A 16743-nucleotide genomic window follows, 5' to 3' on the forward strand; every position below is an offset into this window, starting at 1 on the left:
CTGGCAGGATCAACCAGGTTACCATCATACTGTACGGAGCCAAAGGACTAACTAGGGACGAACCTCTTCCAGGACTGGGTAAGAGACCCGAGCCCCGGAGGAACGACCTGGGTTGGGAACTAGGTGCAAAAAGGTTCGCCACCAGGTAGTGAAGAATGACCCGAACCGCACAAAGGCTAGCAATGTTCCTGAGTTGCAAGAATCACAGACGTCTCCGAACTCCAAAAGGTGACGGACACTAGGGAACCCCGATTCAGTCCAACTCCACTGAAATAGAAGGTACCACCGGCACGTCAGAATTCTTTAAGAGCAACGAAAGAGAGTGAAAACTAAAAGGGCATAACGTTTTAAAAAAACGCTCCAGGTTATATGGAAACCACAAACCTAGAAAGAATTTGAGGTACTAAGCAACATTAGGTGTGTATATCCCACCTGCTCCCCAAACCAACAGTAGCAGGGAAATATCCCAACGCTGTATGCTCCACAGCGAAGCTCCCAGGGATACAAGAGATGAGGGGTGACCGGACTATATTCTCTTCACTGTAAAGGACAAGGTGAAAAGTAATATGAGGCCCCCCCCTTTGAGAACCTCTACAACGCTCCGTAGGAGATACTCAAAGTTCAACCCTGTAGACCAAAGAGCCACACAAGAGTCATACACTAAAAGTTCTTAGAGTTACTTTGGAACCCATAGAAGTACAACAACCTCAAGCCATCCAGTTAAACTGAAATATATAGAAGCACTCATATAGTCAGTTACTTAACAAGGACAAATACTAAAGGGCCTTTTAATCACTCGAGTACCTTCTCATGTCGAGATAAGCACTAGTAGACCAAAGCGAACTGTCAGCACCACTTCACATACTTTCTCATATATCCAGGTTGCAAACTATATATCTTGGAAAAATATTGTGGAATCCAGAGAAAATAAGCGGTGAATACTCAAAATTTTTTTATTTTAAATGCATCATTAGACATCCATGATTAAGTTTCAAGGTATCAGTCACTATAAGTCTGTCATACTGAACAAAATGCCACATTAAAGTATCATTACCTACTGTAATCTATTAATTTCCTTGTATCTGCTTATGAAATTGACCTGTAGCTAATTATCAATACCGAATAACAGCTTGTATTCAAGTATTTGTAATACTAATTTTAAATTTATGTACCTAATTAAGATATAAAGGTTTCCAAAGCCATCAAAAATAAGTTTAGGGGTTTTAATGTCATTGATAAAGAATTGTAATTACTCCATATTGAAGTGACTAGACTTTAAAAGAAGTACTTAATAGAGGATTTATCATAAAGGAGTGAGCACAATATTTATGTCATTAAAAAATTGTTAGTATCAACAAATAGGTATCAAATTAAATAGTACTATATAATTGCTACTACAGAAATCTAATCATTTGATACAAATCGTACACCTAGTATTATCTCAATTACCAAAATAGTTGTATTGTATGGATTGCTTCAAAGTAAAACCCAAATATTACCATTTTACTAGTATTGAGTCTAAATAATGATTCTTCAGATGCTAAGTATTGTTTACAAATGGATTTTCAATGTACTCACTTCCATCTAAAGGAGCAATCATTAGGATCTGAAAAAAAAACAATAAAAAAACGTGTAATATTGAATTATACACTGATTTATATTCATATCCCATCGTTATAAACTGAAAACTTACTGAGGTTCCACGAACTACTAAAAGTCCCAAGTCTCTTTGTTCAGAAGTAGTATTTGTCAAGTCTTCAGGATCTGGTAAGTTGAAAGTGAAGTTACAAGTTTGTACTCAGTTTAAATAGCTAGAAGTTATTATTCTGAAATATGCCTAGCTATATTAAAAGATCATTTATATTTACCTAATAAAAATTCTTTTGTATCATCAAGTACAATATTTGTCACACCGTCATAGCCACGCAGAATACCAGTGACATCTCTACCACCACATATCTTTACTCTAATCTCTTTATTAAGGAATTTACTTAAATCCAAAATGGATTTGGATGACATTATAGTTTGATACCCCAACAAAGTTTGAGAGAAAAGAGAACAAAAGAAAATAGGAAGAAAATTTGGAATTAGTTTGAACCAAATATAGAGCGCCTGATAACAATAGTAAACGGCTAAGTTACTTGATTAAGGGTGGTATTGAACTGACGATTATCACATTCTAACGAGCTATAATACAAGAAACTAAAAATATCTGAATTAAAACTGTGTCTAAGACGATATGTACAACTAATAATTTTATTAAACTTAAAGGAGTAAATTTTGAAGAGAAAGAACCTTTAAATGACTCTTTTTTCTTTGCAGGCTTCTTCTACAGAAACCACAACATTTGGTACTTATAATTTCTTTGACTTGAGAAGATGCCATGATTTTGATGAGATTATACTGCTTTATTTAAGAGGTGAAGATATGAAGTTTTATATCAGCTCTCAATTACGCATCAGATTATATTGTAATCCAGAGATGTTTTTAAGTTTTGCTCACAACTATTTTTTAAATAAAAGGAGGATAATCAAAGATGGTTGTAAGAACAAATTATTCTCTATACCTTTACTAGTGAGATCAGATGGTAAGATTGCAAGGATTGGATGGGCCGCAGATTGGGATAAAGAAAGTTACAAACGTGGTTTATCTGACTCAGTAAATTTATTACGATATGGTTGTAAGTTCATAGAATTATATGCAATATTAGGTGAATATGGTTCAGAGAGTGAGGTTTCATCTAGAACAACTGCTGGAAGTAAACATCAACGTGAACAAAGAGACCCATTGTCATTGAAACTCCGCTGTGGATCCTATGAAACTGCCGGTACTCGTAGTTATATGGAAGATCGAATATATACTTGTTTAGATTTATTTGGAACTTGCTCAAAAAATCCATCATTTAGTAAGTATAGGATGGCATTTGTTGGCGTATATGATGGACACAATGGTGAATACACGGTGGAATTTCTAAAGAACTATTTACATAAGAATTTTGTATCATCATTTGAGAATGATTCAAATTCAGATACTATCCAAAGTACAGTAAAAGCTCTATTTGCAGCATTTAATACTACGGAGAATCAAATTAGGCAGCACTATCTAAGTACTGGAAGCTGTTTTTCTAGTCATGAAAATGAAATTTCTTGTCAACATGATTGTTCTCAGCATATATCCTCAAACAATATTTGTAATTCTTCCTTTTGTAGTTTTGTCAAACAAATATCAAGTGGTTCCACAGCTCTTGTTTGTTGTGTAGTATCATCTACATTATGCATTGGTAATTTAGGTGATAGTAGAGCACTTTTATGCAAAGGTGGTAGAGCTTACCCATTAACTAATGATCACAGAATTAAGACAAATCATGAAGAAAGGAGTCGTGTTGAAAAAGAAGGAGGCACATTTGATGATGAAGGTTATTTGGGTGGAAGTCTAGCAGTGTCACGTGCTTTTGGAAATTGGGATAGAAATAGTGGTACTAAACTTTTAGGAGTAAGCTCTATCCCAGAAATCTTTATTCATCATATTACTCGTGAAGATGAATTTTTAGTTATTGCATGTGACGGTGTTTTTGAATCAATTACAAATCAGGAGGTAATTAGTATTATACGGAGATCTTTAATTGAGACAAATGATCCAAATATTGCTGCAGAAAAACTTGCGAAAATTGCCTTGCAAAGACAATCTTTAGACAATCTTTCAATTATCATTTTAGTTCTAACCTCACCTGAAATCCCTACAAATAGTGGATTACAACAACCAAACCAACCTTCAGAAACACTTAAACAAAATAATTCTAATAACTCTATTGAAGATAATTTGTCAAAAAGAAAAATTTATAACTTTTCTCAATTAAAGAGTTTTTTGCAGCAATAAATTCAAGAATTCTAAGTAATTTACTATTATAAAAGTACCCAGATACTATATTTTCAACTTTTTAGAAATAAAATATTGGAAAAAATATAAATCAAAAATATTAGTAAATTATGAATTAGAATAACGATTTCATCATTATGAACAATGTTTTCATTTACCCATAATTTGCGGAAGATAAAAGACCTAAAACTTTTTTATTTAATATTATCTAATTTAAGTTCTTGTAACCTATAAATAAGCCAATATTCTAAGAAATATAACCAATTTCCTTGCCACCATGTTAGCATTGTAATTGGGTAAAACTCCTTTTAAAATCAGTTTATTAGGTTTGAATTATATAAGCTTTTTATTTTGTAATAATACCTTACCACTTTCTAAACGAGCTTAATCATTCTTATTATTGGAAATGAACTTATATTTTAGAAGAAGTGAGCAATATATTACTATATTATAGGCAACTTGAAGTATTCAACATACTTAGTTAACCAAAGTATATACTGATAATTATTGTTATTGTTTCTTGAACACTTATACTAAACTTTTTACTAATCTGTAAATCTATTAAAAATCTTATATATACATCTTTACAGAATATAATTTTAAATATAAGACATCTTATACTCAATTCTAGAATACTTTGTTACTTTCGATATATTTTTTCTAACCTTACTTTACCCAAAAATATTCATAATTAATGAATCATGAAATTTACAATTAAATTTAACGTAATAAATGGTATTACTGAAATAGATTGAAAATATTATAAAAGTACTATTCTAACTATTAACCCTGTATCTACTTCTATAAATTATATAAAATCTTTTCATTAATAAATGTCTAATTAAATATGATTACACCCTAGCTATATCTTATAACTAGTATGCACTTATAAATCACTCTTCATAAATTTTACATAATATAACAACTAAAGCAAAGAAAACTATTCTTAAGTAATTTTCCTAGGTTAATTAAATCCTTATTTAAATATATTTAAGATATTAAAGTATTTGAATACTTACAAACTTAGTAGATGTTCGAAGTTATATTATGTCTAATAGAATTTTCTAAAACATTAATCAAAGCAATTGTGCCATTATATGTATAAGTTTATCAATAAGATGAGAATTATGTTATTAATTATACTAATATCTACTTTATTAGATACTTGAATAAATAGAACTAGTAGTATTTAAAGTAAGTAGAAAGTTATTTCTATTATTGATAACCAAGATGACTCTGTCATTAAAATACAAGCACTGATGTACCATCAATCCTATTACTAATTAAGACAAAAAAGATTTATAGTCACTAAACTTAATTCACCAAAGAAATTCAAAAAGTTACAAATTAAATAAAATATAATTACTAAATTTTAAATTATAAAGTATACTTTTTTTCAGTGTTGATGAGTCATATTCACTTTGTAAATAATGATTAACTATAGTCATTAAATATCTCATTGATCCTATTTTACGAATCATCTATGGCTTCTGCTAAGATATCTAGATACTTTAGCTTGGTTGTGACATCATCTAATGGACCTTTTGAGTTAACCTTTTTATAGTCAAGTTCCGAATAGTGTTTTGGTGAGGTTGATCCTTGTCCGGAATTTAATAAATTATTTAATTCAGATTTAACAGTATATATATCGTTTTGTTCTACATCACAATAACCACCTTGTTGTTTTTCATTAAATATTCTATGTGGTGATTGTTTGGAAACTGAAGAAATACCCCCAAAAGGTCTAAAAAAAGGTGGAATACCTTTGCTTTCTTCATAAGAGATAGAAGGTAATATCTTTGATTGACCTCTAGCAGGAGGAAACGGGGGGATATCCCTTGATTGAAAATATACATTCCTGGGAGCATAACTAACTTTAGAAAAACTAGGTAGATTTGCTAAGTAATGAGGCTGAGTTGCAAAGGCTGTTGAAGTGTCCAATGGTGTTCCTCCCTGTACCGTCATATATGCAATATTGTTCCCCCCCCCCATTCCATTTCCAATAAAAGAATCTCTTACCATCAGTCCAGTATCATTTATTGCTCTAAAGGCACTAGTCGAAGGGCCCCGTACTACACCACAATTTACTTTGCGCCTGAATAAAGGTGAAAAACATGAGCACCAAATTCTCCAAAACCCTCTAGCCATTAACACATATCTAAAACGACGTTGTAGTAATTCAAAAAATCGGTTTATATCATAAGAACCAGAGTCTCTACCAGACCTGTCAGTAGCATGAATTATATTTGCAGAGGTTACCCCCCTATCAGTTATTGATGAAGTTACCCTCTGAGTTGTCATTCTCCAAACTATTAAACCAAACAATTTACGTCTTTGGAAGGCAGATTGAATACAATGAACTAAATTAGATAAATGCCGAGTTACTAGCTCCACATTTAGAGCTATACAACTGCTACCCTCGGAATCAGCATTAGAATCCAATTCAACTTCACTATCAGTAACACTATCAATCCCACTATCTTGTTCAGATAAAGCTGAATTTGCATTTGCCCTAAGCTCTCCCTGAGATTTTCGTCTACCAGATTTTACACCTCCTACTTTATCCAATCTAATAGCTCTATAATTCTGAGCCAATTCCACTTGGAGATTTTTTACTTGGGCTGACAAGCGTTCATTCTCTGCCAATAATAATAGCTGTTCCTGACGAAAAAGGCGTAGCTGAGTTTCATTATAATGGTATTGAGCTGATCTATCCTCACCTAGACGTTTTGCATAGGCAATTTCACCAAATGTATGCTTGTATAAGTTTCTAAATGCCCAACGAAGGTTTGAAGTAGATACAGAATTGGAACTTGTCATACTTGACAAAATTTCTAGAGCCCTGCCTTTGCAGAGAGCTACATGGGTCAAAGCTCTAGCTGCCGATAGTGGGATAGTCTCCTCATGTAGACGTTTTAGCTCATCTTCCATTTCTTGTTCAGCTTTCTTCCGCTTCTGGAGTTCATCTTGAAGTAGCTTTAAATTTTGTCTTAGTTTCCTGTATTCATTATAACCCTCAGGTTGCTCATCCATTTTATTTGGTAACTAAGCAGATGAGTATTCATCTGAAATTCTTAGGGGTGCCCTTTATTCAAGAGCATGCCTTAGTGTTAATCCACATTACAGATAGAGCGCCAAAAATGTATTGGATATTGATATTGAAAGATTAAATTGCAGTAAAAAATTACAGATCCTCTTGTACCCTTTATGCATTTTCTTCTAAAAAAAACTTGAAATATATACTATTCTAGCTATTTAAAAGATGTAATTTAATTTTCAGTAAGTCCTTATATATTTATTATCACCTTTGAACCTCAAAATATTAATTAGATTTTAGAAAAAATATAAGATACTGGTTGATTATTATATACTATGGGTATATTATTGCTATATCCCTATTAAATTACTATTTTTAATAAAAGGATGTGAAATTGTTACAGGGACTTTATAATACCAAATATATCTTTTGGCGCCTATTAAGTCAAACCTGACAAGGATAGGTCCACTACTGAATGCCTTTAGGGAACTGTGAAGATGAAAAGAAGATCAGCAAACAAAAAGAATGCGATAGAACTAAGGTTAATGCCTTCTCCTGTATGTAGGGGTGGAGAAATGCAGAAGTGGGTGTTACAACCTAAACATAATTTATCTGAAGAAGAACTGACGAAAGTACGCAATCTAATTGGTGATAATATAATCCTACCTGACAAATCGGGAGAAATAAAAGGATTTCAAACAAGTAAAAATGTCCTAGAGAAGTGTAACTTAGAGCTAAATTCAGATAAAAGAGAAGATTTAGAAAATTATACATTTAATGATGACTACTTTCCTGATGATGGATATAATTATGAACAACATCTTTGTTTAATAGGTAAGGGTCACTTCATATCATATAATCATGTGAAAGAAGATTTACAAAGACCTCAAGAAGATTCTGATATCTCAGGATTCATAGATGTTAACACTACTGTGGCTTATAATGGATGCGACAAAATTTCATTAGCAGGTAGTTACAAAAATGAAATACCTGAGCTTCAGAAATGTTTAGAAGAACCGGAAAATTTTGAAGAATTAAATGATGACTTTATTTTAGCTGCTTCTGGTGCACAAAACCTTAAAGATCTGCAAAAATCTATTGATATAAACCAAGTTTTATGGGGAATCTATGAAGAACCAAATAATCTAAGGAAATTCGGAGATACAATTAATAAGTTAAATCCCAATTTGAATTGTTCAGAAGAAGTATCGGAGCTTTTTTTTAAAGATAAAAAATACGAATTACCTGAGAATAACATATCACAAGATATTTTTGATCAGATTTTAAAGGAGTATGATGATAACTGCGAGTTAGAAGACAAACTCCCCAGTGAAAAATCTGATAATAACTTGGAAATATATAACAATAATTTAGAACAGAATATAGCTAGAAAAATGACTTTAAAGGAATATGAAAATCTGTTAGATAAATATATAAGTATGGCTACTTCAGGATTAAAGCAATCAAAAAAGGATAGAAAAGACAAATCTACTAATACCATTCTCTATAAGCCTTTAGAAGGTGAAGCTTTAGACAAAATTTTGTCCATTATTGAAAGAATTAAATTAGATGATGATATAAATACAGAAAGTATTACTAGTTACGAATCAGATGATGACATTAATTGGGACTGTGAATCAATCCTAACAACTATGAGTAATTTATACAATAGGCCTTGTAAAATCAAATTACCTCAAAAGATATATTCTAATTCACAAAGGACATTTATTAAGCTAGATCCCCAAAAGAATATTCCTACTGAGTATTTACCAAAAAAAAGTACTATAACTCAGGGATTAGTATCCACTACTGAGGACAATATATTAGAAGATAATAAGATACCTAATATTGGTCCAATTTGTATAGAAAGGAAACGGAATGAGACTAGAGAAGAACGTAAACAACGCAAAGAGGTAGTTAAAAGTGCTAGAAGAGTGATGAGAGAACTTAGACGTCGCAATAAGCAGCAGGTGAAAGATGTGAAAAGTACAGTGGCTGCCAATTTCGAAAAGTTAAATCATCATGATATAAAACCTGGAATTAGATATTTTAAGTTCTAGTATATATATATTTAGAATATGAACAGAATTTACACTTAATGGGTGTAGATAGTCAATTCATTTCGCCCCACACAGAAAGTATATACAATATAACAGAACAGACATTTAATTTACCGCCCAAAAGTTTCCATATAGGACAATTTCGTTTGGAGGTTAGGATTTGTAAAATTTTTCAAAATTATAAGAGATGTTTATTAGTGCCCGTTGGGCAATTATAAGCTTATTAATAGCATTCGATATATATTGTCAGGCAGTCTGGTTGGGTTGTCACGTGGAAAATGGTGTTTCCCTAGACATAAGACAACAAAGACGTCTTTATATGGTAAAAAGTTCAGATTGCCCCCCAAATCACCCTTATATACGTTCAGTATTCCATAGTGACTTATTCCGTAGTATATTTGACCTAGAGGATGTTGGACAGGCACTATATATCTCTTTATCGACAGCTCCAGAGTTAAGAAGTTTTCTTTTATCATTTGCTAGTATGTTTGCAGTTGCTGAACGTGTGTTTGTATTATTTATTGCATTACATATTATCTTCCATTTCCTTGTTGCTCCAATTTTGAGATTATTTGTTATATTATTAACACTCCTTCTAGTTATAAGGACTATATATGCTTTGTATAGTTTTTGGGGGAGTTCAGATTTATACTCTTCGGTATACCAAATGTGGATTATGTTCCAGAATTTTATGAATGGTGTTGATTCAAGAATTCTGAATTATATGGAAGATGTTCTACATTATATTGGAGTATCTCCAATATATCGTGGTAGTTAATAAATCTATATAACTCATCTTTATATTATGTGTTATTCCATACTAATTTAAGGTATAGAAGGTACTAGTATTTTTGGTAATACAAGTGAAGAATTGACGTCAGCATCAATTTGTGAACCAAGTAATTGCATACACATTTCATGGTACCATCTCCCTCGAATTAGATTAGAGCTAGAAGCCTGAAGTTGCACTGAAAGTTCCCGACCTATTGAGGAAGATACAGCTGATTCTGTAGAGACAGGTAGAGCACAAATTCCGCATAAAGGTATTGTTTGAGATTCTAAAGATATAGGTGGGGCTATATATAATATATTTTGAAAATCAAGATCTTCAATAATATCATTTGAATAAAGGCTTAAGGGAATATTTGTAGGTGCAGCAGCATCAATCCCACAGAATTTGGATTGTTGATAATTAATAAAGTCCCAAATTGGTTTGTTAATTGAACAACAACTTAGAGAACCTTGTATAATTGCTTGAGTTGCAGAATGAAAATCCCCAGAATTCTTCATTAAAGCTTCTGCTGAAGATAAGAACCTAGGCCATTCCAAAGAATTTGTACTTGGGAGACCTAAGAGTCTCATTATATCCTGGAGTTTTCTAGAAATAGCACACATATTATGAAGTTTTGGGTGTAGATAGATGCAGGCATTCCAGTAATCATCTAAAGTATCAAATAAAGAAACTAATAATGTTGGTTTCAAATTTTTTGTTCTAGCTTTATTATTAATTGTAAAGGTCTCATATAGTTGAGTTAACTGCTTATTATTTGTATTGCCTAGTGAATCTTTCCTAAGAGCTTCTATTGTAGTTCCATACTTAATTTGCACAATGTCAATTAATTCCTCTTTTGATAAAGGAACTAATATAGAAGTTACAGTAACAATTCTCCAGGCAGTATTGAGTAGTTTGTACAGATCTCCAAAGATTTTATTAGGTAGGGTTTCGGAATATTTGAATTTATTCTTCATATAAATTCCCAAACTATTTAGCTCAGTAATATGTTTATCTCTAATTACAACTAATTGGCCTAAGTGAAGTAGCCACTTTGATAATGAAGTGACGAGATTTTCAATTACAGGAGTTATATTATTGAGGAATTTTCTTGTATTCCCTACAGATATGGATTGCATTACATTACACCAAAGAGTTCCTATACGTTGTAAGCGAGTTAACTTTATTATATAGTCTCCAACTTCAGGTATAACTTTTTTAATTATTCCCAATGAGCTATCATTGTTTAATTTAAAGTCTAATTTTAAGTTTATCTCAATACTTTTACTATGCCCCACTGATTGACCAAATTTCATGTCGAACTTATCTAAGTTAGCTAGTTTATCTAAACATTTGTGTAACTTTGCTTCATATATCCTAGATGGTTCAACTACTACTTTTTGTATAAATACAAAAGCAAATGCATGCCCAATACATTGGTTTACATCTGGGACCATAGTTACAGATATTTCCATTCTATCCAAAAGTCTCTCAGTCCATGTGAGTCCTTTTAAATTATTATTAGAATTTGTATAGAGTACTGCTAGATTATCATCTGATGTCAACTCTCCTAACCAGTGTAAGTGTTTCGATGAGCTTATTTTGTTCCAGTGGCCCCTACGAGCATCCTGGACTCTAACATGTTGAGCCTTTTCAGAAAATAAAAGATATTTATCGTATTCCTTATTTAGATTATCAATATTTCCTAATTCAACCTTGTGTGACTTAAACTCCGTTGCATTTACCTTATTTGATAAGTTTATACTACTTTTTTCATCTAGAAAATCATCTTTATGTAGTGTTACAATTAGATGATTATACCAATACCACGAATAAGAATAAAGTTCAGATTTAATCAGTTGTATTATCATACTTAAGGCCAAAGTTACACACTCTATGGAGTCATTAGGTAATCTCCATATAACTGATGTAAATCTAGATATTGCTGCTTTCTTACACAACTGTATCTTCTTATCAACAAAGCAAGTTCCACATTTCTCCAAAAAATTGTCTGACATAATAATTCAAGTTCAGTTTTTATTTGGGAATTAAAAAGTCTAAAAGCTTGAAATTTACAGTGGCCTATTTCTAAGATCTCTTCAGTAACCCGCTGAAAAAGGTACCTTAGTATGTTTACAGTAGTACTACTAAATAACCAACATGTATGCTTTATTATGAAATCTAATTATAGAGCTATCTCAATATCTACATTAGTAATATTGTTACTTATGTCAGTAACATCCGCTAGTTTTATTTGTAGCTCGGTTACACAAAGTTATACTATACTTACATATTGTAAAAATGGTAGTAAATGTTTAATAGAAACAATTGGAGGCAATGGAATAAATACTCAAATCAAATGTATATGCAATTTTGGATATGGTCTACCTGATTGTTCACTAGGTAAGGAATACTAGTTAATCTATCAAGTAATTTCTTATCTAACCTTGCTGTGTTATAGAGATACCTGGAGCTATATCAACTGATACTGAAAATGAAACCAAAAATACGTGCTGGTTAGAGGATCTCCTTCAAGTAAATCAAGAGTACAATAATTTTGCTTTATATAAACATATATTTAATGGATAGATTAAAATATACTTTAAACTTTAGTTTATACTTGTCTTCTAATGCATCTTACTACGTGTCTCCATATATTCAATATTACTTTGAACTTCTTCTAATTCTTTTGCTTTAGTAAGATATGGTTGTATTTCATTTATTCTATTTAAGGCCATTGAAAATGCATAGCGAATTAATTCTTTTTCATTGGTTATTTGATTAGAAGTAGATTCTCTAGCCAATGTGATCCAGTACATTCTAGTCCTGTTAAAGAATTCACGTAAGGTTTCATCCCTTTTAGGTGTTCTTCGTTCATCATCTAAATTGTAACTTTTACGAATTTCTAACCAATACTTCTTTTTCATATTTATTATATCTAAATGTTTCTCTCTTAAATTTGGTTTTAATATACTTGTACAACTCTCAGATTCACTAGAGTAGCAAGAACTATCAGATGAACTATATTCACTATTATTACTTGATTCTTCAGAGCTAACACTTATTCTATCAGAGAAATCCCCATTATCTGATTCATCTTGTTCTCTCCATTCTTGTAATTTTATTCTGGGCTCAAGAATACATTTCCATTTATCTTTCTTAGATAGATTAAAGCACCAGCAATCATCCATTGTTATTTCCCTATTCCCACTTTCTAAAAGACCACCATAAATGTACAAATTGCTTCCTTTAACAAATATTCCACTATTTATCCTAGGTAGTGGGATTTCTGTGAGTTCAATAACTGATGTTACTGATTCTGTTCCTCTTAAAAAAATTTCATTAAGCTTAGCATTCTCAACTTGAGTAGTAACCTCACTTTTTCGTATTTGGTTCGTATCCATTAGCTCCATACATTTATTGGTACTATTTAATGAATCTTCAGTGTAGTTGGTTTCTGTTTCATTAATATTTTGAGTTTCAAAAACAGATTCCCATTCATTTAGTTTAATTTTTACCGGTTGACCATTTTGATCTATGTAACCAAAGACGTTATCATAGTTTATATTATCATCAAAACCAGATTCTATTTGTTCCGATTTTGAGGAATCCTCTGAGTCCAAAGTCTCATTTTGTATCTGATCTTTGCATTGGGACTTTTTTTCTTTCTTCAGCCCACTCTTGCAAATATTTTTATTTTCCTTTTTTCTATATTTTCTATATACTAAATCAACTTTGTACCACCGCTTTCTTTGCAAATCAAAACCATATAAATCATTAAAAAACATAGATTTTAAAGTGATCCCCAAAGAATCGTCTTGATCAAATACTCCACCAAATATTATCGCCATATTCTTGTAGCTTACAATAGATGAACCTGATCTAGGAGAAGGAAATTGGCCTTTACGGCTTACACGTTCCCAAATTGGAGAACCTTTTTTATTCATAAATGGTTTCATATCTAAAATCCAACAATCTGAATGAATTTTACCTACTGAATTTCTCTTTGTATCTTTAACTTTAGAATATCCACCATAAAGAAAAATGTAATCGTCATTTGGGGCCGTTATCATTTGAACACCACTTCTTGGAAGAGGACAATTTGCACTCTTGTCAAATTCTATTCGAGTCCAGTGCCAGTTTTGAGTATTTAAAATATATATATCATTAAAATATCGAGTTTCACGAAATGTATCATGAAATCCTCCAAAGACTACAAAATAGTGACGCCATACAACCATCCTATGGCCACTCCTAGGACTAGGACTTAAACCAGTAGTTTTTACTTCATACCAAATATAACTTTTCAAATTTAATTTCCATAAATCACGAAAGTGATAGAATTGATGTTCAGTACTGTACTCACCACCATGTATAAATAAATGGTCATTAAATATTACACTTTGATGTGAGCATCTTGGTTTGGGTCCACCAGAGTAACAGTCATTCGATTTTTGAGGATTAGATAGTATCACCTTTTTCCATTCATTACGGTCTATATTCCACTTATAAAGGTCATGGTAAACCTTGACATTTTGACCATCATAGTACTCACCTCCAAAAATTAATAATTCACCTGTTATAGGATGTATATTATAAGATGATGCTACCCTTGGACCTGGCCTTTCTGCAGGTAAAATAGTACAAGGATATCCTAAATCCTCATTTACCATCTTTTTAACCTTCAAATCCATTGATGCAACAATATTTTCAATATCTTCAATTTCTTGACTTTTTATTTCCTTCAACTGTTTCCTCATAGACTTTGCTTGTTGTCTTACCCTTTTTTCGGCAGTCCTAGCTGCCTTTTTATCTGTATCTTTCTTACTTTTAGCCATCCATACTCAATTAGAGTAGTTTATAAAACTCAGTAGTAGCTTTAGTTTCACGCGCCAAGTTACCCGTGGTATTCTTGTACTATCCAATACTGTCTCTTCAGATAAATATGACCATCAAAACTAACTTTCCAGGAATTATATAATTAAAGCTTCAGCGAAATGGACATAAAGGGAGGCCTAGGAAATAAAGAAATATCAAGTACTTCTGTATATCATAACGAAAATGAGCTTATACCGAAGAACCACATAGAAGAGCTTGAATCCCTAGTAGAACAACTTATAAAGAAACCAGAAGAACTATTTCTAGACTCAGAAACTAATAGAAAGTTATTTCAAAAATTTACAGGTATTTTTTTATCAACAGCAATGATAGATTCGAGTGGAAAAGCACCTACTTTAAGACTTATGGAGAGGCTGGAAGCAAATCAAAACCAACTTTGGCAGTCTATTGAAATATTAATGAGATCTTCTCTGAAAAACATAAGTAATAGAATCAGACAGTTTGAAAAGCTTAATGCTAAATTATCTAATGGAAAGGAAGATAATATAGCAAATGAAGATTTTATGAAGACTTTTGTTAATATAGATAACCTCGACCATTTGGAGATTATGTCTGACTCTTTATTACCATGTGATAGTGAGGTTGAAGACGAAAAATATACGGAGAAATACCTTCCTAGGGATTTGGATTCCCTAAGTAATAAGGAAGTCGATTTTTTCAACTATGATGAAATGAAGGCTTTCATTGATGAAGGAATTCATGAATATAGAGACAATACTACTAATAATATAACAGATAATATAGAGAATACTGATGACTCTGACAGTTATGAAGAACATGCAGATTCAGAAGATTATAATCTTTCTGATATAAAGTATGAAGATTTTTTTGGTGGAAAGGAAACTAAATCTAAGATTACTAAGGATAATTGTATAGTAGATCCTGTAGAACTTAAATTAGAAGAAGCAATAAGGAAATATAAGAAGAGCATAATGGACGACTTAAGCAAATCTGAAGATCAATCTACTGAAATATCTGATAATGAAAGTGGTCCAGATGAAGAACTTGAGAAAAAGCTCTCCATGACAACTAAACCTAATAAAGAACCCCTTGAGAATAAAGGATTGTCTAAGCTATTTGAACAACAAGATAGAATAAATAAACTTATAGATGAGATGGAAAGTGAGTTGATATCTCAGAAACATTGGACTATGATGGGAGAAAGTCTAGGTAATAAACGTCCAAAAAATAGCTTGTTAGAAGTATATCTTGAGATACCTCAATACTCTAATACTAGTAATAATTCAGAGGAAATTTTAGATATGGAACAATCATTAGGAAATGATGAAAGCGAGGCTACTGTATTTACAGATGATAAGTTAAATGACTATATAGAAAAGATAGTGAAACAACGAATTTCAGATGGAATATTTGATGATGTAGAATCCTCATCATCACTCTTGGCAGTCCAAGCAATTTCCGAGGTTACCAGGAAGACCCAAGATGAAGTTGATTTATCAGTTGAGAAATCACGTGTGGGTCTTGGAGATATCTATGCACAAAAGTACCAACAAGAGATGGGAATTAATCCTAATGTAGAAGCAGATAAGAATAAACAAGAGCTAGTCGAACTTTTTGCTAAGGTTATGCACAAACTAGATAGTCTTTCTAATCAACGTTTTGTTCCAAAACAAATATCAGCTGAAACTAATGCATTAACTACAAATGTCCCAGCATTTAAGATTGAAGATACTGTCCCAGTAATTATATCAGAAGATTCTCGTCTTGCTCCTGCTGAAATAAAATCCATGGGAAATTTAGTACCAGTAGAAGAGATGTCTCGTGAAGAAAGGAGAGCTCATAGAAATGCATCTAAGGAGAAAAGAAGAAAAAAACTAAAAGGACTAGTTAAAAGTGGGAATATGTCTGAGAAGCAATATAATGAACGTAGAGTAACCCTGTCAAATAAGAATAAGCAAGCTAAAGCTGAGAAGATTTCTATTAATGAAACAGGTTTATCAGTACGAGATGCATCTAAAGCTAATAGAACATCTGGTTCAAAAAGACTAAAGTCCCATCACTTTGCAATTAGTACAGCCACTCGTTAGTTCGATTAGTTAGCATATATATTTAATTAAAATGAAATATAAATACTTTTA

The 16743-nt window shown here is 31.9% G+C and overlaps 9 protein-coding genes across 9 annotated transcripts; 5 read left to right on the forward strand and 4 right to left on the reverse strand.

Annotated features, from left to right (window-relative positions):
- Positions 1 to 1540: 1540 nt before the first annotated feature.
- Positions 1541 to 2019, reverse strand: cand_011390 (U6 snRNA-associated SM-like protein LSM7; the record flags this gene model as incomplete). Its single annotated transcript, XM_067211378.1, has 3 exons — positions 1541 to 1606; positions 1694 to 1755; positions 1869 to 2019. The coding sequence occupies 3 exons, from the start codon at positions 2017 to 2019 to the stop codon at positions 1541 to 1543; spliced, it is 279 nt and encodes a 92-aa protein (XP_067066998.1).
- A 282-nt stretch (positions 2020 to 2301) lies between these two features.
- cand_011400 (protein phosphatase 2C) lies at positions 2302 to 3876 on the forward strand (the record flags this gene model as incomplete). The annotated part of the gene is made up of 1 exon (XM_067211379.1): positions 2302 to 3876. One exon carries the CDS (start codon positions 2302 to 2304, stop codon positions 3874 to 3876), a length of 1575 nt encoding a protein of 524 aa, XP_067066999.1.
- Positions 3877 to 5346: 1470 nt separating this feature from the next.
- Positions 5347 to 6909, reverse strand: cand_011410 (uncharacterized protein; the record flags this gene model as incomplete). Its single annotated transcript, XM_067211380.1, has 1 exon — positions 5347 to 6909. One exon carries the CDS (start codon positions 6907 to 6909, stop codon positions 5347 to 5349), a length of 1563 nt encoding a protein of 520 aa, XP_067067000.1.
- Positions 6910 to 7410: 501 nt separating this feature from the next.
- Positions 7411 to 8973, forward strand: cand_011420 (uncharacterized protein; the record flags this gene model as incomplete). The annotated part of the gene is made up of 1 exon (XM_067211381.1): positions 7411 to 8973. The coding sequence occupies one exon, from the start codon at positions 7411 to 7413 to the stop codon at positions 8971 to 8973; it is 1563 nt and encodes a 520-aa protein (XP_067067001.1).
- Positions 8974 to 9160: 187 nt separating this feature from the next.
- On the forward strand, positions 9161 to 9751 carry cand_011430 (uncharacterized protein; the record flags this gene model as incomplete). The annotated part of the gene is made up of 1 exon (XM_067211382.1): positions 9161 to 9751. The coding sequence occupies one exon, from the start codon at positions 9161 to 9163 to the stop codon at positions 9749 to 9751; it is 591 nt and encodes a 196-aa protein (XP_067067002.1).
- Positions 9752 to 9798: 47 nt separating this feature from the next.
- cand_011440 (uncharacterized protein) lies at positions 9799 to 11763 on the reverse strand (the record flags this gene model as incomplete). Its single annotated transcript, XM_067211383.1, has 1 exon — positions 9799 to 11763. The coding sequence occupies one exon, from the start codon at positions 11761 to 11763 to the stop codon at positions 9799 to 9801; it is 1965 nt and encodes a 654-aa protein (XP_067067003.1).
- Positions 11764 to 11919: 156 nt separating this feature from the next.
- On the forward strand, positions 11920 to 12334 carry cand_011450 (uncharacterized protein; the record flags this gene model as incomplete). The annotated part of the gene is made up of 2 exons (XM_067211384.1): positions 11920 to 12148; positions 12207 to 12334. The coding sequence occupies 2 exons, from the start codon at positions 11920 to 11922 to the stop codon at positions 12332 to 12334; spliced, it is 357 nt and encodes a 118-aa protein (XP_067067004.1).
- Positions 12335 to 12372: 38 nt separating this feature from the next.
- On the reverse strand, positions 12373 to 14583 carry cand_011460 (kelch motif family protein; the record flags this gene model as incomplete). Its single annotated transcript, XM_067211385.1, has 1 exon — positions 12373 to 14583. The coding sequence occupies one exon, from the start codon at positions 14581 to 14583 to the stop codon at positions 12373 to 12375; it is 2211 nt and encodes a 736-aa protein (XP_067067005.1).
- Positions 14584 to 14742: 159 nt separating this feature from the next.
- Positions 14743 to 16692, forward strand: cand_011470 (MPP10 protein; the record flags this gene model as incomplete). Its single annotated transcript, XM_067211386.1, has 1 exon — positions 14743 to 16692. The coding sequence occupies one exon, from the start codon at positions 14743 to 14745 to the stop codon at positions 16690 to 16692; it is 1950 nt and encodes a 649-aa protein (XP_067067006.1).
- Between the last annotated feature and the right edge of the window lie 51 nt (positions 16693 to 16743).

Source organism: Cryptosporidium andersoni (assembly GCF_001865355.1).
Source record: "Cryptosporidium andersoni isolate 30847 chromosome Unknown contig_44, whole genome shotgun sequence".
In the NCBI taxonomy this organism is placed as follows: Eukaryota; Apicomplexa; class Conoidasida; order Eucoccidiorida; family Cryptosporidiidae; genus Cryptosporidium; species Cryptosporidium andersoni.